Below are 18,646 nucleotides of genomic sequence, written 5' to 3'. Positions count from 1 at the left end.
ATTTCTTACAACTTCCTGTACTTTTCAATCTATGCCAGTTTTGGAAGCAGTTTGTTTTCTCCAGTGTGTTGGTTTCTCGATACTTATTTTAAAATAACTTGTTTGGAATAATTTACTGCTCTTTTCAGCAAATTATTCACTATAATGCTTCTCACAACAGAGAACTCCCAGGCACTGATAATTTGATGTTCTTTTTCAGCCTAGATTTTTTTTTTTTTTGAAGTAAATTAGAAGTGGTGTTTTATAGTATGAAGAAATCATAAATCAAATTTCTCATTTGTAATTCTGCACATCTGTTTCTAAGTGGAGCTGGCCTATCAAAACCAGGAATAATACATCATTTAGGAAAACTACAGAGACAAGATATTAGGCATCTACAAAATGATAGATCTGGGCAACAAATAGATAATGACTCATGATGGTGATTAACCAGTGAATGATTCTAGTTAATGATATAAAATATTAATTTAAGCATCTAAAGGCATTTCTGTGAATTTGATACTAAGTAACTAATTAACTTCATTATGGACAGCATCCTTTTTTTTTCTCCAATTGAATTTTGTATCTGCCATTGTGTAATTCTCAGGTTAGATTTTATGTTTGACTTTTGTGACTGTTTTAAACTGGTAAACTGGGTTTTGATGGTTCATTAAACATTTTACAGTGATTTCTGTGACTTCTTGAATTTTCTTGTCCACTGAAACTGAGCAAAGGGCTGGGGTTATTTTCACTCAGCTCCTGACTAATCCCATCTAACAACTTTTGAAAGAGTGGTGAGCAGTACAGGTAAAGGGCAGAGGGCTGCAAGTCCCAGGTCAGCTTTTCCCAAAGGAAATGTAAGGCTAAATTGTTCAGAAACAGTGACCTTTAAAGGAATACTCAGAATATTCTGCACTTGGAGAAATCCTGTCTTCCAGAGTCATTGCAGAATTCCTCACAAGTCCATCAGACTGAAAAGTGGATTGTCTGATCCTTGTGACTCCTTCCTCCCTGGCTCTGCCCTTTGCTTTGCTTTTCCCTGGTTGTACCCTCAGTATTTTGCTTTTTCTCTCAGGATGTCCCTCCCTTTGGTGTCAGTCCTGCTGCTCCTGCTTAGACTTCCACAAGTTTCCACAAATTCTTAACATCCTCTGACAGCTCTTTAAAAACAGTATCTGTCTTCTCATCTTGCAAAAGTAAAGGGGAAGGAAAGGTTAGTTATTTTAGTTTGGGGATTTTTTGAAGAGTAAGAAAAAGCATGTCTGTCATAGCGTAGGAAAATGAGTTTTGTTCGTTCTTCAGCATAACAAGGGCATGGAAAAACTGTTTCTGATGAAATCTTCAGGTTACAGTAGTTCTCAGCAGTTTTCTAACCTTAGGTCCTGTACTTGCATAATGTCAGAACTTGTTTTTCCAAAAACAAACATTCTCTTTCCCCCCAGCACAAACTAGCCTGGTTTTCATGTTATATTTGTTGCATTGGTAAAGGTCTATCATTTCTCACCTGAGCTGAATTATCCTTGATTTAAGTGAAGGGAAATTGCATCCATCTCTTCTTAAGCTGATTGAAAAATAAAAATAATAATTTCCAACTACAACTCCAGCATCTGTGGAGGGTTGAGAGTGACCTGTGAGTGTTTTTAGAAGAGCCCTGAAAGCACAAGAGTGGTTACAGTTTTACACCCTGTGTGATTTTAGCCTGTCCCATGGAGAATCATGGAATGGCTTTGACTGGAGGAGACCCTAAAGTTCATCCCACTCCCACTGTCCCAGGCTGCTCCAAGCTCCATCCAGCCTGATCTTGGACACTTCCAGGGATCCAGGAGCAGCCACAGCTTCTCTGGGCATCCTGTGCCAGGGCCTGCCCATCCAATGTCCCATCTAACCCTGCCCTGTGTCCATGTGGAACATCCACTGTGTCCTGTCACTCCAGTTCCTGATGGAATAAATCCCAATTTCCTTGTAGCCCCCTTGAGACCCTGGCAGTGTCCTGCACAGCTCCTTGATGTCACAGTTTGGTGGTGCCTGTATGCATTTGAAATACAGTTGTTGATTTTCTCTTTTCTAGGCCTATTCTGTCTATGATGAAGACATTGGCTATTGCCAGGGACAGTCCTTCCTTGCAGCTGTGCTTCTGCTTCATGTGAGTTAATTGCAGAATGAAAGCTTTGATATTTGTAACCAAGGCAGCTGTAAAATCAGTTGTAGTGCAGCCATGCTGTTTGACAGATATTTATTGTTATTTATTTGCCTGTATTAATTTTCCTCTTGTTGCCTTTTTGCTGTAGAGATTAATGGCTTCTACCTTCATGAATGTAGATTTTGTTTATCTGGGAGAAATCAATTAAATTCTCAAATACTTTTGTGTCAAAACCTGAAACCAATTTGTTACATATTAATTTTTTCTTTTAATTTAGTTGTCACCTAAGTAAGCTCCCTTTGTGTTTATGTGGAATTTAACTCCAGGAGACATTCTCAGAGCAGATCATCAGAGCAAGTAGTTTCACTAATTTTTTATAAGATTTTTTTTCTTCTCCTAGGGACATTTTGTAATATCTTCTGAAGGAAAGCTGATCTTTTAACCTTGATATTTTAGCCTGTAATCAAAAGTTTCATGAACTTTGATCTGTTGCTTGCTTTATAAACACATGGGTATATGTCCAGAGATAAATAAATAAATACCCAATTTTTATAGGTGCAAGGTGCTTTACATCTGATGTCTCAGTGGCAAAGCAGCAGATTTAAATAGTGTATTTATTGAGGTAATGACTATCTGAATAAGCCACCACAATTCTTACTCAAGCTCTTGCCTGCTTTTTCTCTCAGGTTTTAATTAGTAAAATCAGTCAGTATTGAAATGCCTTTTGAAGTGTGGCTTTGAGACAGCTGCTGGTGTTGTGTGTTACACACACACACTTCCCAGGGCATTTGGAACTCAAATTCAGATTAGTTTTAAGTTGTAATTCCTAGGAAGAGCTGTGATTCCTTGAAGTCTTGAGAATCATGCTACAAAGCAACAGCATTGCAGAGAATCTTTACATCTTTTAAGAATAAACCCAAAATAGTCCCATTATTGCAGTCTAACATATACTGTAAAATAGCTTATCTAACACTTATTTTGCAATTAATTTTTTACTCAAAGGTTTTTGAAGCTGCACTGGAAGAATGAGCCATTTTCAATACCACAGTTATTCAGAAATGTGTGGGTGTCACATTCTTAACATTTGACTAATACCTCAGCTCCTCTCCCTTAGTGCTGTGCTGTCATTGCTACAGAGAATCAACTCTGTTCTTAGTGTTTCTGGAGCTGGAGGAAGTTGCTTCTACACAGGGACTGTTAAATGGAAATTACACTCATTTTAATAAACCCTTTGTAACTTCTGGTTTCATCAGAGGGTATTAAAGTGAAATGCTTAGAGAAGGGGGAAGCAAGGAGTCTCAATGAGCCCATGTGATTGGGGAGCTTCCTCAGATGCCCTCAGACTCCTCTTTTTCTCCAATTCTCAAAAAATTCTGTATGCTGTGAACACTTGTAAGACCCTCTCTAACTGTCCTACCTTCTCATGGAATTCCAGAGCCTTTCCTTTCCCTTTTTCCCTAGGACAGGTTATCCTTTCTCTTCAATGTTTATGTGTTTCTGGCATGGTTGGGTAGCCTGAATCACCATCCTCTGTTTGTGTGATTTTCCTTCTTTGATGAAATTCTCATCAAGGGTATGCAGGTAACTTCTAATCACAGGGAAACAGTTAATAATTGTACTGTGAGGCTCACAGTACTTCACTTTTTTTCCTTGTCTATTTTTCAGAGTCATTGTCTGTGGGGGAGAAAAAACCCCATCTAAAATATCACTTTAAAAAAATCACAAATTCCTTGTTTTTGTGATTTCAGAGAAACTCTAGCAAAGGGCACATATCTAAATGCTACAAATCAGAATGGCAATGCCCAAAATTAAAAAAAAAAAAAAAAAAAGAAAATTTGATTTACAATTTTGAATTCTTAGGGTTGGTAATACTGGAGAACTTCTGTTCACTGAGAGCAAGGACTTGGAGAGCATTTTGCCCCAGTCCTGACCTCTGTTCCATCTCCCTGCGTTAGGGAAGAGATGGTTGGCAAAGCACCAGAGTCTAACTGAGCATGTAGGGCAGATGTGCCTGTGCATGAGCACCTGTCATTTCATTAGATATAATTGTATTTTACCAAAACCCCTGAAATTTGCACTCATTCTCTTACAGAACAGATTCAAGCCTTTTGGTCAGGATAAAATTATTTCTTTTCCTTACTTTGTCTGCAGCTTTTTTATGCTGTCAGTGGGGATCATTCCATCCAGATAAAATTGTGATTAAGAGCTTTGAAATTCCTAAGAATTTGTCTTGGGTGAATCAAGCCAGACTGATAGGCATCAGCCAATCTCGAAATACTTTGTGCTAACCAGTTACTTTCATTTATGAGGTCTGAAAATGAAAATGAAACTGTCTGCCCATGGCCCTGGAGACAGGGCTGAGCATAAGACAAAACCCTGAAGGGAAATATCAAAAGCGTAAAATTCTCTTTGAAGAAAATGCTGAGCTTTTACCTGTAGCTGGTATTTGATAAGAAGCTGGCAGTTGGCCAAATGAGTGAATACACTAAAAGGTCAAGAGTTGTTTTTGATTCTCAGCAATTGTTTTCATTTGTTTGAATCAGGTGCTTCCACATGAAGAAAGCACATTTTGAATGTGATGGAAGGGTTGATTTGGGCGCTGTTTGTGCCTGTCGTTATTGTGTTACCTGAAGGCACAGGGGAGGGTCATGTGGGGGTTTTGTGACACAGGGCTTCCCACTAGGTCAGCATTCAGTGGGCTCAAGCCAGCAAACAGAAGTGCGGCTCAGACAATTGTGTTAGTGCCACCTTCCAAAGCACTGTTGGGTGAGAAATTTTGGTCAGAATGAAACAGGTTATGGATGTAGGGCTTCTGAAAAAGTCAGCAGGTTAGTAGATGGGATTATGGGAAACCTGACTTCATAGTTTGGTGTCCTGGAGTTTGGATGAAGGTAGATGAGCATTGTTCTCACTAGAGGTTGGTTGTACCTTAGTTTTCCTGAATTTTTCCCATTTAACCAAGTATCTCTCATTAGACGTCACTGTCATGAGTTGTTGCCTTTTTATTTTATTTTCATTCTTTTTTTTTTTTTAATTTTTAAATTGTTTTTATGTGCCTGAGAGTTATGTACTGGTTGTTCTCATACCTGTTTGACAGAATGCTGCTGTAGGGATATAGACACGCATAAAACTGTGATATGATCCTATATTTTCTTCAAAAAAGCCTTACAGAACCAAATCCAGATGCTTATCAAGGAGAGTAGTCCCACTGACATTTTAGCTGGTTAATTCAGCATTCACAGTACCTGGCTGAAAATTCTAATACATGCCAGGTTCTGAACTCATTGTGCACAAGGTGTTTGTGTGTCTGTGTAAGGCATGTCCAGTCTTAGCTCTGTTATTAACCTTATTTTTGTGTCTTTTTCCAAACAGATGCCAGAGGAGCAGGCATTCTGTGTATTTGTGAAAATAATGTATGACTATGGCTTGAGGGACCTCTACAGAAATAACTTTGAAGATCTCCACTGCAAATTTTTCCAACTGGAGAAGTTGATGCAGGTGTGGCCAGAGTAACAAATTCTCCTTCAATTTGTTTCATAAATGGAAGCACTGGCATCAAGAAGAGATGAATGCTTTGCTTCCAAAAGCTATTGGACAATAAAACCCCTTCTCCTTTTAGAGGTGGGGTAAAGCAAAGTTTAATAGCTGAATTCAAACATCTTTAGTCGGATTTGTTTCTAGTTTCTTTTGTCTCTGATACACTCCTTCTGCAGCTGATCTTTGTATCCAAGCAGGTATTTGCCTTTTCCCCCCTCTCTGTTTCTGATGTTGCTTAGAGAGAATATCTCTGTGGTATTGGGGCCAGTGTGTCCTTTGGACTGCCTCCATCATTGTCCTACTTCCCATGAATTATGTGGGTGTTAAGAGGTCAGGCAAATCAGGACATCCTGATGCTTATGAAATACCAATCAAGTGTGGACCACTGAGCAGCTTTTATTGTCTCTTCCAAGATTCTGCTCTTTTTTCAGCTGGAACTATTTCATCAAGCAGTTTAACACAACTGAAGGGCTGCAAATGTTATACATTGTCGTTGTGAATAATAAGGCATTACTGAGAGTTCATTAAGCCCTGCCCTCCTGTTGGCACAGTGAAAAGCTGCTTGCTGAAGTCAACTCTCACAGATAACCACAGGTACCTCTGTGGGATGTACTGAAACCGAACAAAACAGACTATTGCTAATTTAGTGGTATTTTTTCAGATGTCAAATTGTGCATACTTCATACTTGATGGAGTGGAATTGCATATTAATTAATGTGACACTTCAACATATGGGCTTCTCAATATTTACTTAAGTCCACAAAGATTTTTGTTAACAAACAAAAGAGATTTTATCAACAAATATACTCTAAAGAAACATACTTTATTAAGTGATCATGTCATCACTGTTCAGGAGGATTTTCAGTGCTTATTTTGTGTTGTTTGTTTGTGTTCCTAGTTAGAGAAATGGTCTGCTGGAGTTGTGTGCTCTGTTGCTTTCAAGCTCTGCAAAGTTATCTGGTTCCTGCAGCCAGTGTTTTTTGTGGCAGAAGCATTCATAGCAAGACACGACACAGGAAAGGAGTAACTTTAAAATATACAGCATGACATAGATTTTACAACTGCTCTGCCTTTCAACTGTTGAAGATTCTGTAATTTCTCAGTATAGTCTCAGTATATTCTTTGATACTGTGATAGAATCCACTGTGGATCTCTTACTAAAAACTGTAACCATGGGCACTGAAATTTATCAAGAAACATCTTCACTGCTCTAAAGAAGCTAGGCTTTCACTTTGTTGTGTTTTTGGATATTTAGCAACCCTGGTCCTTACTGAAAGTATGGTTGAAGAACTCAAATTAATGAGTAACACTGAAACATTTATTTTTTTCCTTTATTGCAGGAGCAGTTACCAGACTTGCACAGCCATTTCTCAGACCTCAGTTTGGAAGCTCACATGTATGCATCCCAGTGGTTTCTCACTCTTTTTACTGCCAAGTTTCCACTCTGCATGGTCTTCCACATCATTGACTTACTACTTTGTGAGGTAAAAAAATATTGAATCAGAAATTCCTTCCTCCACTCCATCAATGTTTCTTCTTGTTTTATTTTGTTTTGTTGAAGTCCTTTACTGTTTAATTTTAAAATCTGTGTAGTTATGTAGAAACCATGGTTATATGGAACAGAATATGTTCAGTGAAACACTGGTTTGGTTTTAAAATTAGAACTGTGGATTGCCTCATTTTTTTGCTGAGGGGTCTAATGAGGAATATCTGAAGCACACATCTTTTTGTTCATTTAATTTGTTAAATCATTATTCAGAGTTAAGAATTGTCATTTCTTGAAGACACCTAGCAAGGAACGCTTTCCAAGTGGCCTGGCTCAGAGTGCCACAGACAGAAATGATGGCCTGGTATTAAACAGAGTGAGAAGGGCCAAACACAACTGAAGGAAGCTCCTTCCTTTTGGTTCTTTCCCCTGCAGTTGCAACTAGGAATACAAAATGGTGTGTGTCTGTGCTGTAGATATATCTACACTTTTTTTAAAAAGCCAGTCAGAATAGGTTGATAATTTAGAATATTTATTTTGGTAAAAAACCACTCCTTCCTTCAGTAAATGGGAAGTCCATGGCATTTAAACCCGCTTTTAAATCTGATTTCATCTCCAATTTCAAGGGGTCACAAACATGAAAATAAATAGATAGATAAAATATTTGATAATTTTAAATGGTGAATGCTTCACTAGTAGGAAATACTGTTGACTGTAGTTCATTTTGTTAGTTTTTATTGTGAAGTATTTTCTCTGAGAATCTTCAGGCTTGCTGCAGGTGCCTTGGTAGGATTCAGTCCTCGAGACTATTTCTTATTCTGCATATTGGTGCTCAGTTATCAAAGCAATGTAGGGTAATATTGGCAATGTTTATCTCAGTGTGTCTGAAGAAATTGGGGTGGGAAAGAAGGTGAAAATCCAAGGAGAAACCAAGGTGAAATCCAAGGGGAAAGTAAGGGAGTGCAACATTAGAACATGCTAGGGAAAGGAAAACTTGTTAGTGTTTGTGGAGGATCATCACACAGAGCTAAAGGAGCCTCTTTTACTACCGCCAAAAATAAACCAGAAAGAGTAAGAAAAGTTATTTCAGGAGAGAAGATACATGCAGACATCTTGAGAAAGAGTTGAGGCAGTGGCAGACAAAGTCCAGAGGCACCAGTGTGGGCTATCACAAAAATGCTCCTCAGAGTCAGGAGTCAACCACTCTCAAGTAACAGGCAGGTCTGAGAATTTGTGGGAGGGGCATTGATTAAAGTCATATGAAAATAAAAATCTATAAAAAGTTGGCCCTTATTATAGACAGCAAGTCAGTTCTGTAGGTGTATGGCCACAGGCAGAGCCAGGAAAAAGCCATTCCTTGACAGAAAACTGAAGTTGTTTGTCCAGTCAGCCTCTGGAAGGAATTATGGGGGAAATCAAAACATAATTTTTTCTGCATTAAATTGTTCCTTACTTTATCTGTGAACAACCAGCATGCTGGTAATTCTGGCAACTGGAAGGAGAAAAAACAGTGGCAGCTGCTAACACTGAAACATATTCTGCCGAAAAAAAATCCCCAGAAAAGCAAGAAGCCTTTGAAGTGAATTGTTTTAAGTTTTTAAAAACAAGCTTCCAGCCTTTTCCTTAATTTGTTATAGATACAGATGAATTTTAAATACCTTTCAAGATCATGACTTGTGCTTTCTCCACATCCTTGTTCTGTCTGTGGTTACAAAATGTTCACATTCTTTGCAACTCTTACAGGAAAGAAAAAATTAGGGGAAGAAAACCATATAGAACCATTGCTGCTAACTAGTAATTTTTAAGAGAGTCACTCTGGTTGCCTTGAAAATATTTGAATTATGGGTGAACAATTTGTGTCTTGGAATAGCTCATCTCTAAAGGTCTCTTCCAACCCCAACCATTCAGTGATTCCATGTCAGGCAAGAGTTTTAGTATTGGCTTGGGTTTTTGACTTTTGATTGTGCCTGGAAGAGTGAAATCAGTCCTTACAGATACTCAGCTTTCAATGCAGAGAGGAGAAATACCTGTTGGAAGTGCTGTAATTTCCCAGTTGACCAGGGAGGCACATTTCCTACCCCTGCCTGCACAGAGGCACAAGCTGAGGCTGGAACTCCTGGGCAGAAGCAGAACTATGAAAAAGGAGCTTGAATTTATGATGGGAATTAAGTTTTATGGAGGAATTTTTAAAATCCCATCTAAGTCAGTGTCATTACAGTCAAGGTCTTCTCATCATTCTCACAGGAAATATTGCTTCAGAGCAGTCTGATTAGCACAAATTTGGGATTTGCCATAGCTTCTGTGTGACTGAGTTATTTTATTCTGTTGTCTTCTAGCACATTTTTTTATTATAATTTGTTTAAAGTTGTAACCAGGCTGTTGAAGATGTGAATGAACCCTCCAAATTGCTTCAATTTCCAGTGATCTTAGAATATTACCTGAGTAGGTCTAGAGCATAATCTGTCACCCATCCCCATGTAGAAATGAAACATTTTTGAATTCTTTTTCTTCCCTGTGACAGAAGCTTGAGGAGAATTTTGGGCTTCAGGCAGGTACACCACCACACTGCTGTGGTACATCTTATAAGGCTCAGCTGCTTGTAATAAAAACACAAACCTATTGATCCAGGTGAAAGTTTTAATGTGATTGTAGCAAACTGTGTGGGTTGGAGCCTGGAGATCTTTCTACAAGGCTCCTTTTAGCTGCCTGTTGCAGCTGTTTCATTTGTCTTTTCCCCTTTGCTATTTCTGTTTGCATTGAAGAACATTTTTGTTGATGAAAAGCAGAGTTGTATTTGGATTTGTCAGTCTTATCTGTCAATATGACATGATGTTATTGAACACTACCCAAGCCTGCTCTGTTTTGCTCTTTTTGCTCTATTTTAAATTATTTATTTAAAGTCATGCTCAGAAATAGCAATTCATCTAGGTAAAGCTCTTGTCACTCAGAGCTGTCCTCAGAGCAACAGCTGCACCTCGGCTGTGCTACAGAATATCAAACAGTTGACATTTCACTTCATGTTGTGTTTTAAACTATTCAATTTAAAATGAAAATGTTTGTTTTAAAAACACTAAATAAATGACCTTCAGTAGGCATTTAGAAGAGAAAAACAACCCAAACCAGTTGGCAGATAACCTGTAAGCGTTTTCAAAATTGTCATGATTTTTTTTCTGCTTAAAAAAGAAATTTCTTTAACCTTTTGTGATATATACAGTTCTGCCAAAACTAAAGGAGGTGCAGAGCTCAAGCTGTCACTCCATTATTAGCTGAGAATATTGAAACACTCTGGGTAACCTCCATTTTAGGTTGATCTGGCTATTTTTGTGTGCAATTTTGGGGCATATAAAATACCTAAGGACAGTACTTCTCTCCTTTTAGGCAATATGCAAAAACCTCTCCTGCATGCTGCCCTTCCTGGGGTGGCACAGACAGCTGTTTATTTTAGTGTTATAGTACATAATTTGACTATGTAATTTGACTACTAAGCTGCCATTCTGACTGGATCATGACTGGATACAAAGGGATGCAGCTGATTATCAGTTTTGGGTATGAAATTATTTAATATTTACTAAAATAGCTAATAGCAAAGAAGGAAAAGTGCTTTTCACAGGACCACAGAGCACAGTGCAAGAAGGGGGAATTGAAAGCTAAGATGCCATCACTCCTTGGCCTTTAATCTGAAAGCAATAGTTGATAAATAATGTTTAAAATACTTTATATAATCGATTTTGAGAAATTCTGTTACAGTGAAGGCTAATAGGTGTCTTTAAAAATCATGTAAAATGTGAACACCGTGGTGCTGCTAAACAAGGACTTACTGATAGCTAAAACCTGGCACCACATTGTGGAGATTTGCTTATTGGGAGCACTCCTTCCTAATGAAACATTGAAAATCAGAGCAGAATCACAAGTATTTGATGCTGAGGAGTTGATTTCTGTCTTGTGTGTGTCTTGCTGGGGATGGATGTGCCAGGAGACGCCGTCTGGTAGCGCTCAGGGCTGGCCGAGGAGGAGGGACCATCACAGCCTGCTATTTTTTATCTGTCACTGTCACAGTCTTCTGTGATGCCTTCAACAGAGCTGAGAAACAGATGAACATTTCAATTTATTAAACTTCCTCAGGAATTGAGTCAAGAACAAGCCCACTTCCTCTGTAAATCTGCACTGAGACGAAATGGGAATTAAATAGAAGACTGTGCACAGTTGTTTATCTTTTGTGGATCTATAGGGAAAGAAAAATTGAATTTTTTAAACTTAGTTGTATTGCCGTGTTTTCTACATTTGTTAACCCTTCCAGTTATGAATATTTTAAGAAATCATACAAAACACAAGAAAAGACTTGCTAGAAATAAAATGTCTTATGGTAACAGCATATTAAAAGCTGGGCTTAAATTCTAAGTAGGCATAGATCTGTGCTGGAGCTGTCTGTGTTATTTCAGTAGTATTTACCAGAGTGAAGTCAATGCCATCCATGTTAGTTGGAAAAGGCCAGGAGCCGTCTGTTTGTGTTCCTTTTAGGAATACAGACAAATAAATGTTGGCATTTAGGCTGTGTCCTTCCCTTTGCTCAGTCCCTTTGCATCAGGCCTGCTGAAGAGCTGAGTCTTGCTGAAGTCCTTATCAGCCACTGCTGTTCCATGTAAAGAGACTGGAAAGGATTTCTTTCCCAGACTGCTATAATTAGCTTTTAATTAATTTAGAAGAAGGAGAATAGGTTTTCTCAGACTCCAGATGGATGACTGGAATTTGAATGTGGATGTCCAGTGGCAATGCTGGTTTGCTGCACTCAAGGATCTGTTGACATGTCAACTATCTTGATAATTTTTGTTGCAGAAGGGGGAGGTCTGCAATGGAGATAACCTCAGGTTTACTAGACCCGGATGTTTGGCTTTTATGTTGTTAGATGAGTTATTAAATCCAAAGGAAAAGTAATTTTAGCCTAATTCATGTGATGATCTACAGCTGTAATCCACTGTGGGGGCTTTTCAGCACTAGAACAGAAATTAAGATAGAAAGAAAGACGGGTATAGGATTTGATTGTGTGTGTGCTGCATGAGGAACTTCTTAAAGCTTTTGGATGTGTGTGTTAAAAAGATTCTGATTATAGTGATAAACAATTTTAAGTACTTTTCAAAGTGAAGGTTACAAGTAGTATAAGGTGTTTTCATGTAAAATTCAGTCAACAGCAGAACTGCTGGAGGTGTGTAATACCATGTTCTGTATTGCCATGGGGACTGGGGACACAAAATGTTCTAACAGAATTTATAATCATTCAGGCTTGGACCAAGAAGAGTGTTTTAGGGGTTCTAGGAGAGGGTTTGGCATAACCCTTAACTCAAGGATGTCCAGCTGTTCCTTTGAGCATCCATAATTTATGTATCTTCCAGTCATGGTGCTGCTTGTTCATCCCCAAAATCACAAGGCTGATGATGAACACTCAGCATGAGCAAAGGAAAAACAGTCTCCCAAGAGTCTGCACTCCAAGATATAACTTATGAGAACAGAAGGTACCTTTTGGGTGATGTTGATAAATGTTGTGGTCCTAAATGTTTATTGGAATGATGTTAAGACTGCTTCTTAGAAATGTTCTAAGAGCTGGGTGGAAATGATGAGTGACTGGTTTGAACGACTTTGGGCCTTAGAGGGGGGACACATCTAATGCCATGTTCACACTGTGGCTCTGGATTACTCTCCCCATTGCTCATGAAATATTTTAGCCACCTGCTAGTTGATGTTCACTTGGTTGTTTTTTCTAGGAATACAGTAAATTTCCATAATGCTTACTTAACACTAGTGCCATCTGCTGTATTGGAATAGCAGCATATCCTAAACAGTCTTGGCAAGCTTCAAAAACACTTTGAAAATAACTGAAGGAAAGTATCATAAATGAGAAAGTGATATTCCATGAGCAAATCCAGGAAGCTGAGCTAATTTGGGAAGTGTTTTTAAAGAAGAGGGTAGTGCAGTCTGCCTGTGCTGAAACGCTTTCTGTTGCTTTGTGCTTGCAATCTGAGACTGTTACGGATTTTCTGAATATGTAAAATCAAAATGTGAACTTTGATCTTCCCTTTCCAATGTTGAGTCAAATGCAATGTCAGGGTTCAGAGAGACAAGAGCCAGGGCTGTGTCATGGCAGGGAAAGGGAGAGGATGAGGAGTAACACTGGGAAGAAGATCAGAGGGAGTGCAGGGAGCAGATGTTCATTTAGAGTGGGCATGGATTTTTATTTGTGGTGTGTGAGCACAGGTAAGGGGGAACAAGTCACAGCTCCCTGTCAAGAGATGTTCTAAACTCCTCACTTTGTCTGCTCTCATGAAAACTGGGGTCTGGAAAATCTCTTCTCCTAACAGCCATTCCCTGTTTCCATGCCAGAGCTGGAGGACCTGTGTTAAATAAAGAGATGAGACCTCTTCTCTCCTTGTGTGTGATGACACCCTTGGTGCCCAGTATGGATTGAGACCCCTTTCTTTGTCCCTGTATTAATCAGTTTTGGAAAAGGGGCAGAAATGCCTAAACCCCCTGCAATTGAAAGCTTTACAAACCAGAAAAGCAGACTTAGTGTCTGCCTTGGTTGACAAATGCTGCTAGCCCATAAGGAGTTGCTGGTGAATTAGGAATGTACCACTGCAGAAATACCTCATGCAAGGGAGCAGTTTGATATGTGGAAAAGACTTCAAATTCTGTGGATGTAAATTTTTATTCTTTGCAAACAGTCACAGAAGGTGGAGAGGAAAAAAAATGTTAATCTCACAGCAGCCTCTACCTTCATTCAGCCGTAGCAACACCTCAGCAGCAAATTACATGAAAACCACCCAAAACATGCAAATGTTCACTCATAAACCCCATTTATTTCTATTGAAAGCAACCAACCAAACAAAATTTCATGTGAAATCAGACCAATACAGGTTCATGGTTGCCTGGTATTTATTGTGTGCTGTTTTATGCTGCAAAATACAGAAAAGTGACACAAATCAGTGCGGAATCCCCTGGCTCTGTTTTTGCCATCTCCCTGGTACCTGCTTTCCTAATAGTTCAGTCAACTGGTTTTAATTGGCTGTGTGTATTTTTCATGGAATCATAGATCAGGGGGAGTTTTCTGGGTTTTCTCCTTCCCTGTGTGGCAGAATTTCAGGCTGTATATGTATATGGAGTCACTGGGGGAAGCCCAGTCTGAGAACTCCACTGTACTCACACATCAGCAGTGAGATCTCTTTGTAATTTGCTTTTTGTTTGATCTTTTCCTGTACTAAGAAAGCTGTATCTGTTGTTTACACAAAACTTGCTAATTCGTGTTGTGCCTTATTTGATCAAGAGTTTTAACCTTCTTTTTCCTTGAGTCATCTTGTCATTGAGCTATAATAAATGTACAAGCTGCACAAACAGCCTAAAAGATGTTAATTAACGTGCATGCCCCTGCAGAGCATGTTCCAAGGCTGCCCTGCTTACAAAGGGAACTTTGAGCTTCAGACTGTATATTCATCTTGTCAACAAAACAGAGATGTTTGTGACATTCCTAAAGTTTACTGTGTTCTCAACATATTAGAGTTGCCAAGTAATTGTTTTGCTGGAACCCATCCAAAACATAAATAGAATTTGAATTCTCCTTTAGAGTCTGTAACCCCAATTACCCTCTGCAGCTCCCTTGAAAGGCTGTGCAACTGAACACATAATTATGAAAGACTTTGGAATTATGAAGCAATGTCAAGTTAACTTCAGTTGAATAGCTAGTGTCCCTTTAAAGAAAAGAAAATTCAGTTATTAGAAAACTGGAAGAGGTTCAAGTCATGTCACTGAGACTTCTCAGCCCTTAAGGAGTTGATTATTTGACTCTTGTATCTGTCTTTTTACCTGGTGCTGAACTTTATTTAATCAGTACCTTCACTGTTTCCTTTTACATGTCATGCATATCTAGGGGAAAAACACAGATAAGGGCATTGATTAATTAAATTTCCTTTTTTTTTTTTAAAGATATTCACTTCCTTTTGTTGGTGAAGATAGATAGTGCCAAGGGTGTTACTGTGTAACCAGAGGAAGGTGTGTTGGGGGGTCTGGGTTGGAGAGATGCTAATATTGGATAGAGCCTGTTTTCTCTTGAGGTTTCTCGCTAAACAGAAGCTTTACAACAGGAGAGAAAGTCTAAAGTAATCCCCAGTGCAAATGTTGTCCAGATACACACAACTGAATTGTTTATCCTCACTCAGTTCTGTTCTTGGCTGTTGAATTTTACTCATAGCAAATATTGGTTTGCTGCCCCTTGACTTCCTTTTTTCTGGCCTCTTGGCAGATTTGCAGGGTCAGATGAATAAATCTGTCCCTCCTCCCTTCAGCAGGAAGCCACAGGCAGCATTTCTGTCGCAGAGGCCTCACTGAATGCAAACTGGGTCCCACAGAACAGCATCTTCACCAGTCTCAGTTTGTTCTTTGTTCCCAGCCTAATTTTCAGGCCTTTTCAAAGATCATCTTATTTCGGAGTGCAGAGGGACTCAAAGGGAGGACTCCTCAAAGAGGCTTCTATCTGCAGGAGAAATCTTGGCTTTGGAGGGAGTTAGGAACTGGGAACACCTCTCATTAGACTACAGTTAACATCTTTACATTTCCCTTTACTTTCAGCCAGTCTGAATTTTAGTGCACGTGAGTAATTTCATTTTTACAGTCTCATGAGAGAGTTTCACTGGTTGCCCATGAGAACATTGCCTTCAGTGGTGGTGAAAATTACTGGGTTTTTGACATATAGTTCAAAGAAGCAGATGTTTCTATGAAGCACAATCTTTATGAATTAAATGGGGACTTCCTGGATGGTGAGTATTCATCCCAGTACCAGTTGGTATGAAGGGCTCTTCTGCTAAATGATGCTCTTTCTTCTGGAGTAAGTGTGTCTGTAAGGCAGAGGATGGTTAGTGTGGCAGTCAGCAGGAGCTGTAAGGGGGCTGAAATATGGTACAACTTCCCCTTCCCCTTCCATTTCTCTGACTTGGCTTTGTTCCTTCTCCAAAACTCCTGAGTTTCATGAGCTCTCTTAAAGTTCTCAAGGCCTCTACACAAACTTCAGAAGGTCATTAAATAACACTTGATTCTGTGACAGGACATGATGACAAGCCCCTCACCATTCCTGTGCTCCTACAAGTTCTTGTTTATAAGTGTAAAGTTTTTCTCCTGGCTGTTCTTTGTTAAAAATGGTGTTAAGGTAATTATGAACAACTTTTGCACATGCAAATCTTTGAAATCTCAAGATGAGATCTGCATGGTATTATAGTGCTGTGGTTTGAAAACAAAAAACCAAACCAAACCAAAACAAAAACACAAAACAAACAAAAAACCCAAAAAAAAAACCCAAAAAAACCCAACCAACCAAAAAAAAAACCCCAAAAAACAAAAGCAAAAAAACCCACCAAAAAACAAAACAAAACACCAACCAAAAAAAAACAACAAAAAAAATCCAAAACCCCCACCCCAGATATGGGATAAAAGCCATCACCAAGACATAAAGCACTTATTTCAAAATGCCTAGTTAAGCATATGACCTTTGGATTTAAAAAGTAATTACCAAAAGCTCATTTCTTATGGGCTCCTTTCTCTTTCCCCTCATGGATGATTTGTATGGGCTTCCATGTTTCCATTATCAAACTGCTGGAGGGATATTGCTACCAATGATTTATATGTCTGGTGCACTTTGGTATTTTTGGTCTTTCTTCTAAAATAGCTGAAAAAGCTTAAGCTGAAGCTTATAAATCACTGTGTGGTAAATTAAGTAAGGTTTTAAATAAGAGATTGTGACAAAATGAGCTGAGCCTTCTTTTTCATAATCATCATCATTAAACTTGGCTGTGGAAGAAGAGTCTTGTATGAATTAGGACAAATAACTGCAGCAGGCAGATCAGTGGTTATCCAGTGAGTTGTTCAAACATGGGGCGAGTTTTTTCCCTGCTTGGAAATCTGGAACATCCAGCTCCAGTCCACCCAGCTGTTGGCTGAACTGGCCCTGCAAGTTCCCAGTGGGCAGCAGGAAACTGCAGCAATTGCTGCCTCAGCTGAAAATGCTGCATTGATTCAGGACTTCGCTCTGCCTTGGAGGAAAGAGGAAGCTGCAGGTGTTTTTCTGGTGCTGAGAGTAGCAGAATGCTGCTCAGGATAGTTGGATAGAGATATTTTAAGTCCTTTCATGTTGTAATTTTAGGGTGCTTGAGCCTTGATCAAGTTACCTCAAGTAACAGGAGCAAGTCTGTGAGCTGCCCCTTGCCTGGTGAGGTTGCCTGGTGGGGCGTGAGAAGGAGATGGGGGTTCTCAAGGAAGGTAAAAACCTATTTCTGCTGCAGTTTCTGTCCATGTGAGGAGTAATGGTATAAGAGGAGTACCTGAAGAGAGTTTATTCACTTGAATTCAGAAACAGCATTAGTTTCAGGCAGATCAGAAAAAAATGTTTAGAAAATGAGTGAGAACTGGTGTACATTTCTTTATGGTTGTGCCAGAAAATACACAGAGCACTAATTCCTCAGTAGTCCTGATGCCTTGTGCAGGCTGACCTAGAACAGAGGCTGGACAGAGTTAAAGAATAAAATGGGGATTTATTAAAAGGCCTCAATGGATCCACTTTGGGCAGCACAAGAGCCCAGCCAGGGCTGCACCCAAGACGGACCAAAATGCTCACAAAATGGACAACTGGTCATGGGGTCTCTCACTTTTATAAGTTCTGATCCATTTGCACATTGGAGTTAATTGTTTAATTACAGCTTTAGCCCATGCAGACCCATCCTTCTTGTTTTTCTCTCTTCAGCCCACATTGTTTGTGCTCTTGGGCCTGAGATTGGGATCGTTTGTCCTTGGTCTCCAGCTAGAGAAGGAATTGTTTTGTCTCCCTGCTCTGTGAAGAGAGCTCACCATCCCACAATGTGAAACTCAGACCCACACACTAAAGCAGAACAGAATCTGAAAAATATAAAAGTTGAAATCTGAGGCATCAGTCCAACTATTAGATGCAGTAGTCTTACTCATATCATAACAAAATCTGATCAGTTTGTTAAGAATGAAGTGCAATGTTTGTGATAGCTTGTTGATATTCCTCTCATTTACAGAGTGTGTTTGTCAGTCCTCTCTGCTAGAAAGTAAAAGTTGTGAATGGCATGACTGTGTGGAATTAACTTTTGACTTGAGATTAATATTTGAAATTAACCTCAAAGTACTATGAACTTATTTTACTACTGCTAGAGCTCTGGTATTATCAATGTCAGAACTGAAATTCACAACTGGACTTCTATTTTTCTACATTCCTCAATTAAAAGGAAGCACATAAAGCCAAACAACTTGAAATAACTGTTATGCCAATTGGAAGAAGGGTTTCCTAGTGATGAAGCAAGATTCAGTCCTGCTGCAAGTGTGACCTCTAGTGGGAAAACCCAGTTTGTTATCAGTGATAATGCAGTGAATTGCTAAGTAATTCAGTGTTGCAATATTCATTATGTCTGATGTTGCAGCATTTTCAGGACTCATTAATGGTACAATCCCTGCAA

At 39.1% G+C, this 18,646-nt stretch overlaps 1 protein-coding gene across 5 annotated transcripts in view; it reads left to right on the top strand.

Annotated features, from left to right (window-relative positions):
* The window catches only part of RABGAP1L (RAB GTPase activating protein 1 like), a 229,924-nt gene that overhangs the window by 131,584 nt on the left and 79,694 nt on the right, over positions 1-18,646 (top strand). For all 5 annotated transcript variants that reach the window (XR_009418983.1, XM_059478392.1, XM_059478391.1 and 2 more), the window contains 3 exons: positions 2,048-2,122; positions 5,492-5,617; positions 6,997-7,140. Coding sequence is in view for 4 of the 5 variants with exons in the window: in XM_059478392.1 (XP_059334375.1) it covers positions 2,048-2,122; positions 5,492-5,617; positions 6,997-7,140 (345 nt within the window). In the remaining variant the exon portion in view is untranslated. The remainder of the gene's footprint in view (positions 1-2,047; positions 2,123-5,491; positions 5,618-6,996; positions 7,141-18,646) is intronic.

This window comes from Ammospiza nelsoni, chromosome 9 (assembly GCF_027579445.1).
Source record: "Ammospiza nelsoni isolate bAmmNel1 chromosome 9, bAmmNel1.pri, whole genome shotgun sequence".
NCBI classification, from domain to species: Eukaryota; Metazoa; Chordata; class Aves; order Passeriformes; family Passerellidae; genus Ammospiza; species Ammospiza nelsoni.
This window is presented reverse-complemented; position numbering and strand designations above follow the sequence as displayed.